General features: G+C 42.8%; 1 protein-coding gene across 6 annotated transcripts in view; it reads right to left on the minus strand.

Annotated features, from left to right (window-relative positions):
* The window catches only part of SEPTIN7 (septin 7), a 63,497-nt gene extending 46,111 nt beyond the window's left edge, over positions 1-17,386 (minus strand). Inside the window, exons 1-3 of one of the 6 annotated variants that reach the window (XM_015855049.1) lie at positions 17,243-17,386; positions 16,147-16,148; positions 3,016-3,118 (exon numbers count right to left, since the gene is read on the minus strand). In XM_015855049.1, the coding sequence (XP_015710535.1) occupies positions 3,016-3,118; positions 16,147-16,148; positions 17,243-17,246 (109 nt within the window). In that variant the 5' untranslated portion in view covers positions 17,247-17,386. Of the gene's footprint in view, positions 1-3,015; positions 3,119-6,059; positions 6,065-16,146; positions 16,149-17,242 lie in introns of all 6 variants that reach the window. The other 5 variants (XM_015855047.1, XM_015855046.1, XM_015855044.1 and 2 more) reach the window with 5 other exon arrangements.
* Between the last annotated feature and the right edge of the window lie 777 nt (positions 17,387-18,163).

An 18,163-nucleotide genomic window follows, 5' to 3' on the forward strand; every position in this document is an offset into this window, starting at 1 on the left:
GTTTCTTAAGAAAAGTTTAGAAACACTACCAAAGGAAACAACTGAATTTAGAGACAACATGACTATGAGGTTGAAAAACAGAAATGCTTAGAGTGGCTAAGCTGTGCAGAGTAATTCCAATTCCTGTTACAGGTGACTTTTCAATGATACATTAAACATCAAATGTGAAAAGGATTTATTTTAACATCAGCTGTTTATAAGTATTTCATAAACACATCACCTTTTAGTTACATTTAATGTAAACACTAGAACACTTGAGAATTAGCAACTATACTTCCAGGAAATACTTCACTAGTAATAAGCTCATTGCAGCAAATCTAGACTTGAACCAAACTACAGGACAGCATGCTGCCCCATGTGGAAGAAATGAAGCCCTTTCCAACGCTGTGCCCCCCAAGCACCTTCCAGCAGCTCCAACAAGGAGCAGTGGCATCCTAGCTCCACTCCAGAAAATCTATGCCAGGTTCTCCAGCAACCACTTGGCCTTATGTTCATTCTGTTTTCAAATTCTCCAACATCACTCACCCAGCAGAAACACAGGAAACAAGGTGACTTCACTGCACGTATTATGAAGTACAGTCACATTTTACACACTGGGCAGAAACTGTATAATGGACCTCCCTGACAAATTCTTACCAGAACAAGGACTTTGGATTTGTTAGGTACTGTACTTGATACCTTTACAGTGAAAAACGTTATATAGAGGTAAAATGAAAATGGAAATGTTTCTACAAAAGTGTATCTGTACAACAAACAATACTGGCAAGTCCCTCCAAAACACCAATCCAGTGATATTTTATACAACACATTTCAAGACAAAGAAGCCACAAGTCTTGCTGTCTAAATCCTATCAGTTGTATTGACAACTACAGACTAAATGAACAACTAGAAAACAGTACCTATGGAAATACATTAGCTGCACATTAAAGCCTCCCAAACACCTGAAAACTGCCATATACAGAGATGGCATGTCCCAAACATGAGCTCTTCCTTGGATCTGTTTAACAAACTGAATTTTTCACTTCAGAACAGATAACTTACTGACACTGAAGTACCTACAAATAAAGCAGAAGCAGCAGATTACTAATTGTGTGATCTACAGTAAAAGCCAGCAGTGCAGGCATGACTCCTGGTAGCAGAAAGAGCAAGAGTGGATTTTCAAGAAGAGATGATACACACAGTTCTTAGCTAATCAGCCAAAGACTGCAAACCCACATTGGTATACAGTACCTCAAAGTATGAACACACAGCAATAGCTAATTACTTGAATCAAATTGCATGTTAAGAGTTCAACATTTAAAAGCAAGCATTCAGTAAAACGAAAACTTATCTCATGTTCATATTTGAAATGGATGCATCTTTTCAACACCAGACAAGTTACCCTGAAATTTCCCACCCAAAAATACTCCATCACATAAACACACACGATACTAGTATGAAGAGATCATGTACTATTTGGTTCCAACACCCACATCCAAATACAGACCTTCTGTACTTCAGGTATGGTAATAAATAAATAAATCAACATTCAAGTTGAGAAAATTACTGACAATTTCCTGAGTAAGACTGCAGACAATGTAACAAATTTATTCACAAATGAAATTGAGTTTTAATACTATATACAAAACCGATACTAAACATAAAAATAGTATCAAAATTTTCTAGTCAATATCTTATTTTCCATCAACTTTTCTTCTCAAAGGACACCATTTTCTACTGGTACCCTAAATGCAACTGCATTAGACAACACTACAGACAAAGGTAAGAACACAAATTTAAATTCACCCACTTCCTATAGTTCTATTATTTGTGTTTTAGTGACTTCATTCTCGTAACACTGAAACAATGAAGAGCAAATTACAGCCCATTTTGGCTTAAACTTGAAGATGGTTTTTCCTTCCCACTCACCAATTCCCAAGAGCAGAAAACCATATTTTATTCAAAACAGCAGATTTCTGTAACAAATGAATTACGTAGTTGGATGCTGGATTACAAAGGGAATTTGAGTTCCAAAATAATAATAAAAAAAAACCCTCAAATTTTAAACATGTTCACTTTGTAATCTAAAGAAAATAACTGAACTACAAGTATTCACCAATTTGACCTTGGTTTCTGACTTTGTCAACAGTACTTTTATGTAACATGTAGATGATGACTGCATAGTATGGCCATTGTATTGATGACAAAGCAAAGCATTAAAGCCATCCAAATTACAAAAGACAAAGGCAGGCATCAAGAAAGAGACAGATGGCTATTACAAAATTATTTTGTGTTGTTTTGACCATTAGCATGACAAAATTCAATTACATAACTAGCACATATGCTTCAGTACCAAACTGTAACGATGATCTACTACCATACAAATACTCAAATGAGAATAAAAGGGAAATCAGATGTCCTGTCAAAGCAAGTAACAACGGAGGTGATCAGTAACATCTAAATGAACTATTACGTCCAGCATTTTTTATCCATACCAACTACAGTTTCAAACTGCCCATATTCCATAGGGAACCCACTGTTTACATTTGGTTTTCACTGCAACCATACAAACTAGAAAGGTTTGTTTAAATTAAAGCTTTGATTTGGTACCACAGCTTTGTGGCCACAGAAATGTAGAATACGCTGGATATGGCCAAATGGCAGGACCTAACTTGGCATTTGGATCCCAGATTCTCATGCTGCATTCACAGTTGTAAATGCAGTTCCATTTTTATTCAGATGAAAATGTGAGCTCAAATTCCTTCTATTTTGTGATACATGCAAGTCATAGTTTAGATAAGACCCACAACTGCCTTTTTCTTAGATTATATAAACTGTTGAGTTCTTATTCTTTATTTTCTTCCTTATCTACTTGCATAAGACATGTTCTTTTTTGAACACTAGATTTAATAGTCAAGAAGACAAAGATGCTTATTCCCTCAAAAGACCATGCAAAATAAAATTTAACACGATAATGTAAATGTAAGAACTGTGTCAACATCCAATGATTACCACTCAGTGAATAAAGAAACTTACCTACTACCATGAGTGTGAACTCAAATCCTCTCTTCACGGACTTCCGGTAAACTTGATTTGGAAGATTTGCAAACCCCACATATCCTTCAAGGTTCTTCTGTTGCTAAGACAAGAGATATTCACAAGTTTAAACAGTTTCCAACTTCTTACTGGGATTGTATTTTCTTAGAAACAAAAAAGGCAAGGTTCTTCTGTTGCTAAGACAAGAGATATTCACAAGTTTAAACAGTTTCCAACTTCTTACTGGGATTGTATTTTCTTAGAAACAAAAAAGGCGATGGCTATCATACCTCTCAACATCCTGAGCTGCATACATCAAAGACTGTGCAATTTACTACAGCAATAAAAAGGAAAATTTATTTGTTTTTCCCACTGTATAGCTGAAGTGTCTTGCACAGAAAGCTGTGTTAACAGTAATTTTGAGCAAGTACAATAACCACATTATGACTGTGTGAGCACAACAGTGTACAAGTACAAACATTCAAAACTTTGTTCCAAAACTCACTTGAAACACAGGCAAGTTGTAGGAGTATATCCTTGTGAGTCATGGTGGTACTGCCCTAATATGTTGGGGACTAACTTGATGCACTACTCTCCTTCAGCATCACACAGATAGAGGCCCTTATTAATCCCTTTCCTGTAAATCTACACCCAGTGTTTGAAAATGCAGCACGTATCACAACAAACCCTTCACAAACATAAAACTTCAGCTGCCTTTTACTGTGAAAAAGTCATTCATAATATTGCCCTACTAAGAAAAGAGATGAGAATTTTGGATGCTAGCCATTATTCTTTCTCACCACAAGAATGAAAATGGAGGTACTTAAAATGCCACTCCCTCACTGTCCTAGACCTGGCAATCCTCCAGACATCAACCATGTTACTTTTGAGCCACACTTCTAGTAGAATCCTAGAAATGTGTTTAATGATGAAACTGGTCTGAGGAACTTCCTATGAGAGACGACAGTTTAGCTCTCTTTTACAGAAAAGGCAAAAATACTTTTGACATAGTCATGCATTGAAATCAGCACAAGATAGTGTTTTACATGGAACAATGGCTTTAAAACAATTGATTATGTCCAACCAAAGATGACAGAATGTGACTTGATATTGCTTCAGTTTCACAGTTTAAGAGTTACACGCATCCAGAGTTGAAGCACTGTTTGCCAACTTGAATACCCCTAAGACTAGCTTCAATAGGACAGATTCTATGAAAACCCACACAAATATCTGATCCACTACAGGCACTACTGACGTAGAACTTGACTGTATGGGATGGAGTATGGTTGATTTCAATTTGTGCACTCATTTATTTGGATGTTTTTTCTAAAAAAACAAAAACAAACAAAAAAAGCCCACTTTTGTTTACAGTAGTAGCTCCTATACTTCAGAAGAAAATGGTTTTTTTTAATTAAAGCAAGTCTTCCTTGCAAGTATAGAATAATGTTACCCCTTTTCAATGCACATCATGCTGTAAGAACTAGCTTATTTGCAATCCCAAGGCACTAGTCAATTAATTTTGTTTAAACTGACATAACTGCTATCTCCATTTGGCAAAGAAATCATTATTCTCAATGAAGGCTACATCACTATAAAACATGAATTCAGTGGAGGCACCAGTATAAGAAGTAAATCTGAAGAGGCTGGATTTAACAGAACTGCTTAGGAAAAAACGATTTAATCCTAATACTAAACAATTATGTTCTCATTTAGTGACAATAATTGTTTTTCCATTTTTAATAAGGCAGTGTCTTTTAATTAATTCATCCAGAATAAGAGGGAAATATTTAATGACATCCTGCTAAAGCCAGGTATTATAGCATCAAGTTCAAGCACACACACAGAAACTGATGTTAGTACTCCAAATATGTGTGATTTTTGCCTTTTGTCACCAAGAAATTCTAAGATACTTTTCATTTCATTTCAGTCTTCAGAACAACACAAGGTTCATCTGAAAAGTTTCAGAAGATTTGAGTTCTTGGCTAATTTTTTTATTTCATTATTTCAAAGATTGTTTTACTTTTCAAACCTATTAGTACAATATGTGAGAAGTATAATCAGCTATGCTCTAACAAGCTAAACAGGAGCCAATGCTTCAGGGATAGTAACTCTCACTTACTTGGATGTTCTTTAAGATATGAAAACTTTCCTCAATAGGGCAACTCCTTAAAAGCTATCAAATATACGTAATTGCTAATTATCCTACAGGATATAAAATACCTAATCATATTCAGGCACTCCTTACAGTTCTACTTGTCAATCAGCATTTACTTTTTACTGTAAGCCGTTCTTACCAGAAACTGCTCGTGCCCTCGTTTAATATATAGGTAATATTTAAAACTATTCTTAAGCAAAGGAAATATAACTGCAGGCTTGATCATGTTATTCTTATTTCCTTTCCTTAACAAAGGGCTGCACATTTGCAATGGTGTTTTAAGAAATCTGAAAATGAAATGCCAATCAAGACTAGACAGCAACTTTCAGCTTGTTTGTTCTGTTAAGCGGATGTGTAATGTTTACATTCATAATTTGTTTTAATTTAAACAAAATAGAGCCGTCACTAAACAAAAGGATGTATAAAGTGTCAAATCTGAAATAAACGTATGTTTAATTCAAGTACTTGTATTCCATCAACAGGAAAGAGCCTTTTTAAAAACCAAAGTCAGTTGTCAAATTCCAGTTTCTGGAAAGCCAACATCAAGCAGAACTGGCACCTTTGCCCACACTGACTTGGAAAAGATCAGATTTGTTCATACTCCTCCTGCTTCTAAACAAACCAAACCAAAGGAGGAATCAAATTTCTTAAGCTCCTCCAACAACTTTTAAATCAAATTACTATTGCTTTTTTTGTTGAAGCATTGCCTTCTGCTGTGTGGATCACTGTATGGCAAGACTTCATGTTTCCAATACTCACCAGAGGGTCTCCTTAGCTTTCATCCCTCCCCGACTTTCACCCAGCTCAGTTCCAGCTCACTCACTAAAGCCTTAACATTTACTGCGTTTTCACAAAAGTTGTAATATGTCTTTATCAAAGCAATACTTACAGCTACTTTGTAAACAACACATTTCCATCATTTCCAGTGTTGAAGACATTAATAGAATACATCCAAAAGAAGTCCGGTCAAACAATGAATTTGAGCCATTGCAGCAAGGAGCCCACGCAGGTACAGCAGCAATCCAGGAAGAGAAACAGGTAGTGTGAAGAGAGAAGGAAAAAGAAAAAGTTACTTACATTTGATCAACGAAGTTACTCACTATTCTTTTAATCTAGCATGCTTAGTGCACAGTGTTTGATAAAACAGCAATTTAGTCTGTTTTAAAGAGATGCTTCATCTCACAGCAGTGAGCTAAACAACCTTCACAACCTTCCAACACAAGCAGTTATTCAATAGTCCTTTCTATTCTAGTTGTGCAGTGTGCTTTCAATTATCAGATGCTATCTGAACACACAACAGACTCAAGGGCATTTGTTTTCTTCATAGGTGCACGCCATAATACATAATCCCATTTCACCACGCTATCGCATATTATTTTTAAGAGTGGAAAAGGTATAAAGATCAAAGCCATCATCATCATAAATATCTCTGAGGATTTTTGTATTTCTGTAACAATTTGCACATCCACTGAAAAGCATCAATTCACTTCTGAGTATTAATGCAAATTTGGACATCAGTTGAACAGACAGAAAATAAAGAACAAAATTAGGGCGGAAAAGTTAAGTGTTTGCTCAGCATCACTTCACTACAGGTGACAAGAGGTTCGCACTAGCTCTCTAACAAAGCACTCAGAGTAACTATAACAACCATAAAAACCATAACATAAATACTCTTCAAATTTCTGGATTTTTGTTTTTTTCTCCCCACTAAGCATCTTCCAGTGCTTGACTGGATAAAGATATAAAAGAAGAGGGTAAATAATATCTTGCTGCCATGTTTTAAGACTGCAATCACTGATGCTTTCAAGCCCTAGCACCCAGTTTTTAACTATATTCATACTCTCAGAGGCTCTGAGCCTATTTCCAGAAGATTCCCACCATCACGGATACTAGCTTGGAGCAGCACCATGGTTCCCTTTGTCCTTTCCTATCCAGCAGGATGCATGCCTTTGGCTTTTGCAGTACCCCCACAGCCTATCAGCATCCAGAGCCATAAGATCGTCCTCTGATTCACTCCGCACTGTTAAATGGAAGACTTTCCCATTTTGAAATTAGCCCCTGTTCATTACCTGGCACACCTGGAAACAGCCTTAATAACCCAACATACTTGAAGGAAAAGCAGCAGCTTCATGCTTTTGATCACCTCTGCTGCTCTTCCACAACATTCCTTGAGCTGTAATCTTCTAGAGAGATCAAGTGAGAACTATGTTCAATATCCAAGAAGCAAAAAAGTCACAGATCTAAATGACCTCATCACATGCCATCTCCTGTTCTCTGCTCCTTTTTACTTCCTCCCAATATGTCATTTGCTCTTCTGTCCTCTGAGTACAGAGCTGATGCCTCCGGGGAACTGAACCACAGCCCCAAGCCTTTGCTCCTGGGCTGTAGCAGCTGTTCACAGCTCACTTCTGATCACACAGCACAAAAGCAGTCCATGTATCTACCGCTTTACATTCCCCTAGACTGCATTTTAACAGTCACTTTTTATCAAGTGACCGTTAATATTCTTATGCAAGTCCTCACTGTTGTTCATCATCCCTGTCCTAACGCAGCACAAATGAAAGCAAGACAGATGAGAAATTATACTATTGGCCTTAGCTGACTTTTGATGCATCCACTTAGTGCGCTCAATGTTATTTTAATAGAAGTTTGCCCCAAGCAAAATGTCAAAGCCCACATAAACCAGCAACGGAGCTGGAGCTTTTAGATCCATCATCTGAAGCAATGGATTAACAGCCAACAGCGAGCTGCTCTAACTGCACAGCTGATGAGAAAACAGAAAGGAAGCAGTACCTTCGGAAGCCTTTTTACAAACAATGACAATCAAAAAAATCCTAATCTCCTGGTCATCTGCCAGGCCTGTCTATCCTTCCCTAAACTCCTTCTAGGACCTACTGTTTAAAAATAAATTAGCATCCCAGAAAACACAAGAAATCCGACCATGCTGTGAGCAACATAGGCACGGTTACACAGTGCACGAGGCATGGGCCAGAAACAGCACCTAGCAATGATGGAAACAGAAGGCAACCATTTTTAACTTAATTCACACATTTGGAAAGGGGGACACAGTTGCAACATCTTTTCCAAAGTATCTATTTGCTGTGTAGTCAATTTGTTCTTGGAAGGTAACTCATCAGCTACGGTTGTAAACCTAAACTTACGCTGACCAACTACAAACTTGTTTTTCCTTTTGCTACTAAAAACAAACACCTGCTGAGTCAATAACATCTGCCATAATCTGCATAGCGGAAACCTAGTGCAGATGGACAGGCAGTCAGTACCTCTAGTCCCATCACCTGCGGACAGAAGACACCTGTGCCTTTCAAGTGTGAACTTGGAGTTTTGCTTATAATACAAAAAAAAAATATATCAGAATTCCTCAAAAAGAACCCAGAAGAGAAATTCCTTTCAATGCGTAAGCACTATCAAGAAGCCAGGATCTCTTTCAGTCTCTAGGATCAAGCTGATTAAGTCAATAATCAGTAACTTCAATCACTGATCCAGTGACTGCAGTTGCAATTCAAACTGTTCCTCAAAACCTCATGGGGCGTAGTCACTGAGTCTGCACCAGCAAAGTGAGCTGGCTGTAGGCTCTCTCTTTTCCTGTGCTATCACCACCATCATCTGCTTTATTAACAGCACTAAACACACACAATTCCTAAAAGGATTCTGTGCTGCAAAACATTACAAAGTGCACACAGCACAATCCATCCATTGAGCCATAGGCACACGAGAAGGTGGAAAACCTCAAAGGAAGGCAAAAGGGATCTGACAAGAACGCTACTGAAATATCTAATTAAAATGTATAATATATAATTAAAAACTATATACATAAAGCCAGCCATCAAGCAGACAACTATAGGATGCAACATGGAAGGCGAGGAAACTTGCACAAAGAGGGAGACGAGAAGGAGCCAGAGGAGCTGGCATCAGAACAGCTGCACACTGAGCACCTGCCACACGGTATGTGGGGCAGTTTTACCTCACACTGCTCTCATCTCATCCCCTGTGAAGTCAATGAAGCTCAGCGTTTGGGAAGAATCACCTACAAGGAAACAAACCGGCCACTGCTTGAGACCACCTCAGCAGTCTCATTTTGCAATGGAAACTTCAGAGAAGGAGCAAAGTACAGTAACAGTTAGAAAGTATATGAAGTGTACTGCTGTAATGTAACAACTTTGCTCCTTTGCTATATACTTTTAATCTGAAGTTACTGTTGAACATGTTTTCAGTTCCTTCAGGTTTACTAGCATCACATGTTCTTTCAGAATCTGCACACAGAGCAATCAGTTACACAAGGACATGGCAGGCAGTGGTAGATAACAGCTCATAGGCTTTACACTATAGAAGCAAGCACTGATTGCCTCATTCTCCTACCCCAAATCTTAGGGCAAAGCAGTGGCAACAGCCAGAGCATGTAATATCTGCCTCAACGCAGGAGTCTGATTCACAAGGAGGAGGAATTCCTGCAACCAGACCATCTTTACTATAACAAAGGTGCATAGGAAAAGATATTAGCGAACACACACTTTGTGCCCACCTCTCCTCTATGCCATGAATCCAGAGCTGAGACCATTTGGTTCATGGTAAAGCTGCAAGGTTGACAAGGCAAGGAATAGCAGCCCCCTGCACTACGTGTGCAACAATACCAGCCTGTCTACTTCAATTTCTTGAGCATGCAGCTGCAGTAAAGCTGCTGAGTTAGCTCAGTGGTGCAGAAATACTCCAGTACCTCTTCACACACCACAGTGCCCCCAAAATCCTGAGAGAAATTACAGGATGTCACCTCCAGCATTTCTGTTAACACCAGGAATTCTCATTTAAAGTAACTAAGAGGAACGGCTTTTACAATACATTTCTACATGGTGGATGCAACTTGTTCCCATATGGAAGCCATCTGTTTTCCTGAATATTCTTTTCTTTTCCCCTGCGCTGGTTTCTATACCGAATGCCTCAAGTTCTGACTCGCAGAAGGCCTGTGGGCTTCACCAACACAGACATTCGGAGCTAAAGCTTTCTGAAATATGTCCCTGTCACTCATCTTTCAGGGTTTATTGCATTTTTGTGCTGCAGCAAAACAGCCCTCCAGAACAATGAAAACTGAGTGTTCTTAAAGCCAATGGACCCTTCCATCTCAAACAAGCCATTTCTTCGGAAAAACTAATGTGTGAGGGTATCTCGTCATTAACAAGATGCTAACAGGGCATCATTTAAAACATAACTTGGCTCTTGGGCACCACCAGCCTATTCCTTCAGGCACAAAGCTGAAGCCTGCACAGGCTAAAGCCACAGCTCCATCCTGGTAACCAACACCATCAAGCAAGTGCTTAGGCACTAGTGTTCAAGGAACATCTGGACACTGTGCTGAGGGACGTGGCTTAGTGAGAACTATTGGTGATGGTTGGACTGGATGGTCCTGTGAGGTCTTTTCCAACCTTGGTGATTCTATGATTCTATTCTGCTGGCTTCTAAACTTCCCAACTACTTGAACTTCAGGCATTAATAACAAAGCTGGCTGTATACACGTATACCAACTGACAGCTATGCTGCACCATTAGCAGTGCTCAGTGCTACAGTGGGAAATCCACACCTGGAGGCCACACTACCCTATAGCCAAGATCCACCACTAGGAACAGAGCTCCAAAGAACAAGAAACCCAGGATCATTTTTACTAACCGCAGAGAAAAAAAATTGAATGTACTGGAAGAGTCACCTTGACCAAAGGGGATACTGGATGCCTTGCTGACATACTGCAAGGCAGGATGCCAGAGGCACAAAGCTGGGGGCAGCAGAAACATTGCACAACCAAGACAGAGGCCATTCACTAAAGTTTCTTTGGAGAAGCTGCATCCTAATCTCTTTCTGAGTCTTCTCCAAAATCAATTTTTGCATCCATCTGGACAAACAAAACATCAGATTCCCTTCCCTGCATTACCAAGCCTTAACACTTACATAGCATTAAACTGATACACATAAAGTACTGATACAACTTGGAATTTACTTACTGTGAATTGCAACCGTTCAAGGATTCCGAATACAACAAATCTTGAAGACCTTTTGCAGATGCCCTGTTAAACACCTAAAAGGAACAAACACCAAGCAGCTCAAAAACTAACTTGCTAACAAAACTTACAACTGCTTGTAAGGAACAACTGTTTATAGGATGGGGGGGTCAACCTCTTCACCTTCTCCTCCCTGCAAGGATCTAGTCTGGAGCATTGTTTTGTATCTGTAGCATTTTAAGTCATTCTTCCTTTAACAGATTTCAAAGGGGGTTCCTATATGCTCAAGGTCCTCAGCCTCATCACGTACAGAAAGAACCGACAACCACATCCTCTAGCATTCACCCTGGTCTTTTTAAAGCGCTGCCCACTGTTACTTACAAACTGCAGTATCCTTTTGCTGCTCTTGCAGGTTTGCAGATGTCCACAGAATTGCAAATCAGAGCACCAAAGTCAATACTTGGCAGAGCTAAACAGCAGAGATGACCATGAGCTCCAGTAAATAGTGCTGCAGCAATGTGAAGGCTACTCGTTCCTGAAAGTTCTCAATGAACTATGTGCTGTAAGAATAAAAAAAAGAAGGCAACAGAACGTCTCCCCTCTGCCTGTGATCATGAGATTACTCTGACCTTAATTTCACACCATCTGGCAATGCCTCCCAACAGGAAGTTAATTTAATCTCAAATCTCTTAGTTTATTAGTATACCTTTACTAACTGCAATTAGGAAGCTTTTTATTCTTCCAGAGGCAGGGAAAGAAATAAGGAAATAAAAAGACGGTTTTCTTGGACTCCTCTGACTTAAGAAATTTTCACTGCCCCAAACTTGAAACCACTCAATTACACTCAAGCCAACAATCCAGAAGTCAAATTCTGAGTCATAAACTCCAAGTTTTACGTGCTTGTTTGAAAAACAAAAAACCTACAGGGAACATTGGCAAGATCCTACAACAAGAAAAATCTCTGCTACCAGAAAGCTTCCAGAAAAATTACACTTCTCCAGCAGCAGCTGCTAATACCTCCAAGCACTGGTCTGGATAACATGACAGTTAACAGCAGTATCTTAATTTAGTTAAGATATCAGCACAGCAGAACCTGGTCAGAACTACAGGGCCCACTGCACTGCAGTATCCTCTGCATTCACCATCAGTCAGGGCCTTTGCACATCACTCAAGAAAACCCTAATGCTAGTGATAATACCATCATACTGCCAGCATTTCTGTTCCCCCCACAATACCAAAGTTTCGGAGAGCTCAACTGACAGGAAACAAAAAAATAATAATAATAATAATAATGGGGAAGGAAAAACACCAAAGACACGATTCCTATAAGCCAGGCTCCATGAATGGTTATGAGGCACAGCTGCATGGGCAGAGAAAACAGCCCAATTGCTTCCCTTCAAACTGCTCCAATAGATCTGATTAGCAACTGTACCACCAGGGTGAGCTTAGGCTTACCTCATGTGAGCCTGGGTAATTACTCAGATGGGGAACAAAGCCAGATCAGCTCAGATATCCAACCAAAAACTACCCTTTACTATGGTATGGTTAACTTCCATTTGCAACTGCAAGCTCATCTGGACATAGAACACAGGAGGTAACATCACAGAATCACAGAATTGTAGGGGTTGGAAGGGACCTCTATGACAGCCTGGGTCCTACACGTAAGACAACTGTTTTGATTGAAATTTGATAAACCGCTGCTCTGAAGTGCAACATAGTACAGCTCACCAGCAGTGTTCTCTGTACAGGCCTTGTTCTCTTTAACAAGCAACCAGCTTGCAATTCTCTTTTTCTAGTCATTGCTCCCATCACACTTTGCCCCCAAAGCACTAAAATAGAAAAGAAATAAATTAAAAGCTTAGTATGTGATATTCTCATCCAACAGAACACGATTCTACACCAGTGTCATTCCTTGGCCTTTCCTGTGGTCAAATGGAAGAAGACTATTAAGTCAGATTTATTTTTTCTTTCTTCAGATCTCTCATCTTTTGTGATTATAATTCAACCTTTCTATCTAGAAAGATCTCTTGCAAAAAATGTTGACACTAAAATATGCTCCACCTTAATATTGATCCTCCTAAAGCTATAGGGGTCAAAGGAAAGAGAAATCTCCTTATGTTTTAAACATTCCTCCCCCTGCCTTTAAGCCCCAGCTTCTCTGCTACTCAGAAACAAGAACACACGCTCAATATTTCACTTTGAAATGGACAGAAAGGAACTAAGAACCCACATCTTGAGAAGCGATTGTCGCCACCAAATAAGAACTGATTTTTTATGTCTCCTATGCTACTAAAAACTAACTCAGTTACAGTTTGGTTACACTCAGAAGCTAATAAGCTTATGCAACACCCACAGCGTTATTGTTCTACAACGTTGCTTCCAAAATAATTTGCAAATGCATTATGAACAGTTCTTTTTTTTAAAAACCATTTTTACCATTTTCATTAATGGATACATGGCCTAAAAATGGCCGTATAGAAAGCAGTTTGTAAGTAAGGTAGAGCCACTAAGGCACAGCTTTGCCACAAGCGGTTTCCTGAAGGCCACTGACGCAGCGCCGTGCTGTGTGTGAGGGCAGATGGACACGCAACCTGGGATGTGTGGAAGGCACGCTGACAAGCACAGAGTGCTGCTCACACACAAAAAGCAGAAGAACAAGTAAGGGTTTAAGGGTTTTGAGGGAAGGAAATCCACGGTGCATACCAGAACAAGGGCCAGGCAGGCACAAGTTTTATCTACCTGTAGCACAATCTCTGCCAGCAGACAGGGGACACATACTGTCTTCTAAGATGCCTTTGAGTCTGTTGGTTTCTATTCTGTTGTTAACTGTGATGCGAGGAATGTCATATGTTATAACATACAGCATCTTAACAGACATGGTCAACCAAGGCAATGAATCACTGGTTTTGCAGGGAAGCTGATTGGACTCCTTGCTAATAAGAAAACCAGAACAGAGAGGAGCTGCCTGATGATGCTACAGAACTTATCACGATTAAACTCAGGGGCAAGAAAGAAGTGGTATTTGACTCACCACTGACATATGCAGAACTGCCCCTGACAAGGTGAGCAGGAAGGGATTGGTTTCTGTGAGCCGAGTTTCCAGCTCCTGCTGTTGAGAAACCTCCTCATTCCAGCTGTGTCACCATCCCCACCTCTGCAATACAGCCTGTAAACACCAGCTCAAGGCTCCATCCCTCTGTAAGGACAGCTTGTGTCCGCCTAGAGATTAACACTACCCTGAATTTGAATTACTAACTTAAATGAGACTTAACTAAACTACTTAAATGGTGACTAAATGCCATTCTAATTACAGTGAACACATTTGCAATTAACTGGCTCATTTCAGGAGCAAGAAAACCAACCCAGAGCAAACAGAGCATCACTCATACATACCCATTCCTGGTCTAGACAGGTTAAGTGATCAGTCTGGCAACATGTTAATGCTAAAGATGAACCTCACAAGGCAGTTCTGAGAAGAAGCCTCTCTCCTACGCCCTCTCCAAGGTACATTTTCCATCACTGACTGTCCTTAAAATGTGGTTTGGATCTTTAGCCATTTTGTTTTCTATTTGTTGCCTTAATGCACACGTTAAGGTGGCTTTAAAAACATGAACAAAGCACTGAGGAAGTTACTGAGAACTAAGAAGTTTCAGAAGTAGGAGCAGCCTTGCCCATTGAAAGAGAGCAACGAAGACACCTACCAGTTCAGGAGGAAAGGAAAGAGCTGCTGTCCGTGTTTAGACACATCTCTCATGCAAAACAATCCAAAGCAAAATCTATTGTGTTTTTGCTTACAAAAATTCTAAAGCTGATCCTTTATCTCTGCTTAAGACAAACAATGATCTTCTTTTATCCATCCATACAGACACAACTGTTTGACATACTTAGTATACATCCAGAGCACCATTTTAGTTGCGACAAGTCACTTGTCCTTGCAGGTAAACTGAAGGAAATGCTCCAAGTTATTATCAACGCACACTCTGCTACATACAGTTTTCAGCACATCTCCTTCAATTTCACTATGACTACAAAGTGAGCCTTCCTTTGCAGCTGCAATCAGCGAGGAGCAGGGGTTGTTCCTGCATTTCAATTCCAATTTCTACAAGGATCATGCAGTTATCAACCTTTAGGCACCTTTCTATGTTCTCCAGACAGAGCCGGTAATCCAACAGAACACAGCAAGCACTACAAACTAAGCCACCATAGAATCATAAAATGCCCTGCTTGGAAAGGACTGCAGTGATCACCCAGTTTCAACCCCCTGCTACGTGCAGGGTCACCAACCACCAGCCCAGGCTGCCCAGAGCCACATCCAGCCTGGCCTTGAATGCCTGCAGGGATGGAGCATCCACAACCTCCTAGGGCAACCTGTTCCAGTGTGTCACCAACCTCTGTGTGCAAAACTTCCTCCTAATATCTAACCTAAACCTCCCCCGTCTCAGTTTAAGACCATTCCCCCTTGTCTTATCACTATCCACCTTCATAAACAGCCATTCCCCATCAGATGGAAGATGTCTAACACTAGACAGAACTGCATTTCCTTAAGTTTGCCAACCTTTCAGCTGGTGAGGTGATGTTATTTTGACTGGAAGCTCTAGACAGAAATTAAGTACTTGAAGAGAACTCATAAAGAAGAGCGACTTTTTATACCGCCTGATAGTGACAGGACAAGGGGGAATGGCTTTAAACTAATAGAGGAGAGATTTGGGCTAGATGTTAAGAAAAAACATCTTTACTTGGGAAAATGGTGAGGCGCTGGAACAGGCTGCCCAGAGAAGCCATGGATGTGCCATGAACACTGGAGGTGTTCAAGGCAACATTGGATGGGGCACCGGGTAGCTGACCTAGTGGGCAGTAACCCTACCCACAGCAGATGGGTTGGAAACGATCCTTTCAAACAAAGCCATTCTATGAATCTATGATAATACTGCAAAGGTGCTGCTATAAAACAAAACAGCAACAAAAAAACACAACAGCTGCATTAGAAGGCACGGTCTGCCTTTCAGTTAAGATGTGAAGCTATGGCCCATGTAACTTTCAAAGGAGCTGAGGCTCATTTTCTTTTGGTCTCGATACAGACGGTCAGTATTTCTGCACATGGAAGCATTTCTTCTGTGTGAAGTAACCTACAGCCAGCATGGAGCAATGAGGGGTTCCCTTGGCCGCAGGAAGCCATCCCCGTGCAGACTCTCCTGACAACCTCCTGCTACCCGCGTTTCGTCAGCAGGAGGTGGCACACGAACTGCGTGCAGAAGATTCTTGAACGCTGCCGCGCTACAGAATTACATCTGGACCCAACCGGTCCCTCTGAAGCCGAAAGCACCGCGGTGAAACGAGCGGGGCTGCCTGCTCCGGGCCACACACTCCCACCAACACGGAGCATCGCGGCGTTACGGGACAAACCCCGCGGGCTCCGGAGGCCTCGCTCAGCCCGTGTCCCCGCAAGCGGCGGCCGCAGCGAAGCCGAGAGGCAGCGGGACCCGGGCAGGGCGTGGGGAGGCGGAGGGCAGCGGGCTCGCCCCGCGCATCCGTCCGCACGCGGCCTTTCCTCCTCTTCTTCTTCCTCCTCCTCCTCCTCGCGGCGCGGCGGTATCGGTCCCACCCGCTCCTCTCCTGCATATTTCAGCGCTGCTTTAATTCCTGCAGCGAATTCCTCCCTCCCAAATTTGGGCGCAAAAGGAGAAAAGGGGGAGGAGGGAGCGGGGAGGGTGGGTAGAGGGAAGGACAAAAAAAAAAAAAAAAAAAAAAAAACAAGGGAAAAAAAAAAAAAAAAGCGAGAGAGCGAGGAGGCAGCAGCAGCACTCCGGCATTTTCGCTTTCTCGCGCAGCCCCATTAATACATTATACAATTTCGGCCGGGCAGGAAGTGAGCGCGTGGAGGAGGGGAGCGCGGGCGGCGGCGCGGGGCCGTCAGCCAGCTCCAGCTCCAGCTCCGAGCGGCAGCGGAGGGCGGGGGGCGCCGGGCCTGGGGCCCCGCGGTGGGGCCGCTCCGCTCCGGGTCGCCCGCAACCCCCGTCCTCCGCCTGGCGCTGTCACGGCCCCGCGTCTCGGCCCCGGGCTGGAGACTCACCCATGGCGCTGGCGGTGCTGCAGGCGCTGGGCTGCGGCTCGCTGCCCTCCCTCAGCCGCGGCGGCGCGGACCGAGCTGCCTCCTCCTCCTCCTCCTTCTCCTTCTCCTCCGCCTCCCGCGCGCCGCTACCGCCGCCGCGGCGCGCCTCTGCCCCGCCGATTCTCCAACGCCCTCTACGCCGATTCCGCCGAGGGGCCGCGGCTGTTCCACAGGGCGCCTACGCGCGCTGGCGGCCGGACGCGCTTAACGGCTCGGCTCGACGCGGCTCCGCGCTCCCAGCGCCGCCTCCTCCTGCTCGCCCGTCCCTCGCCGCCGACCGCCTCACACGCCCGACCCTGCCCGCCTCTCCCGACGCGCAGCGCCGCCGGCTTCCGGCTCGGCCCCTCAGGCGCAGCGTGGGGCTTCGCAGGGCGCTCGCAGCCGCTCCCCTCGTCTCTCCCCTCGGTCCCCTCGGTCCCCTCAGCCCCCGCCTCTCGAGACTCGGCTGCTATTTCCTCCCCGCCCGCCCCCTCTCTGTGTCAGTGAAAAAGGGTCCTCTCGGCGGCCATTTTGGAAGCGGGCACACGCCGGAACGCCAAAGCCGTATCGGTGGGGATGTGGGGGTTTTCCCGCAATAAAGATGGATGGCGGCTTTGACGGGTCGGGCGGGACGGCTGCGACTCCTCTCCTTTAGCTGGGACTATTCACGGAACAACGTTACTCCAGGGGCTGACGGCGGAGCCCGCTGGGCGCTGAGGTGCCTACGCAACCTGCGCTCGCCCGGCGCAGGAGAGGCGGGTGTGAGGGCGGGCACCGCCGCTTCCCGCCGCGGGAAGAAGGGCGGGTGGTGCCGGGCCGCGCTGCCCTTTGGACCGGGGAGTCGTAGTCTCCACAGAGCGTTCTGCCTTCCCTGTGTAAAAGGGGCAGTTTTATCTTCATTCA

This window comes from Coturnix japonica, chromosome 2, assembly GCF_001577835.2.
Source record: "Coturnix japonica isolate 7356 chromosome 2, Coturnix japonica 2.1, whole genome shotgun sequence".
In the NCBI taxonomy this organism is placed as follows: Eukaryota; Metazoa; Chordata; class Aves; order Galliformes; family Phasianidae; genus Coturnix; species Coturnix japonica.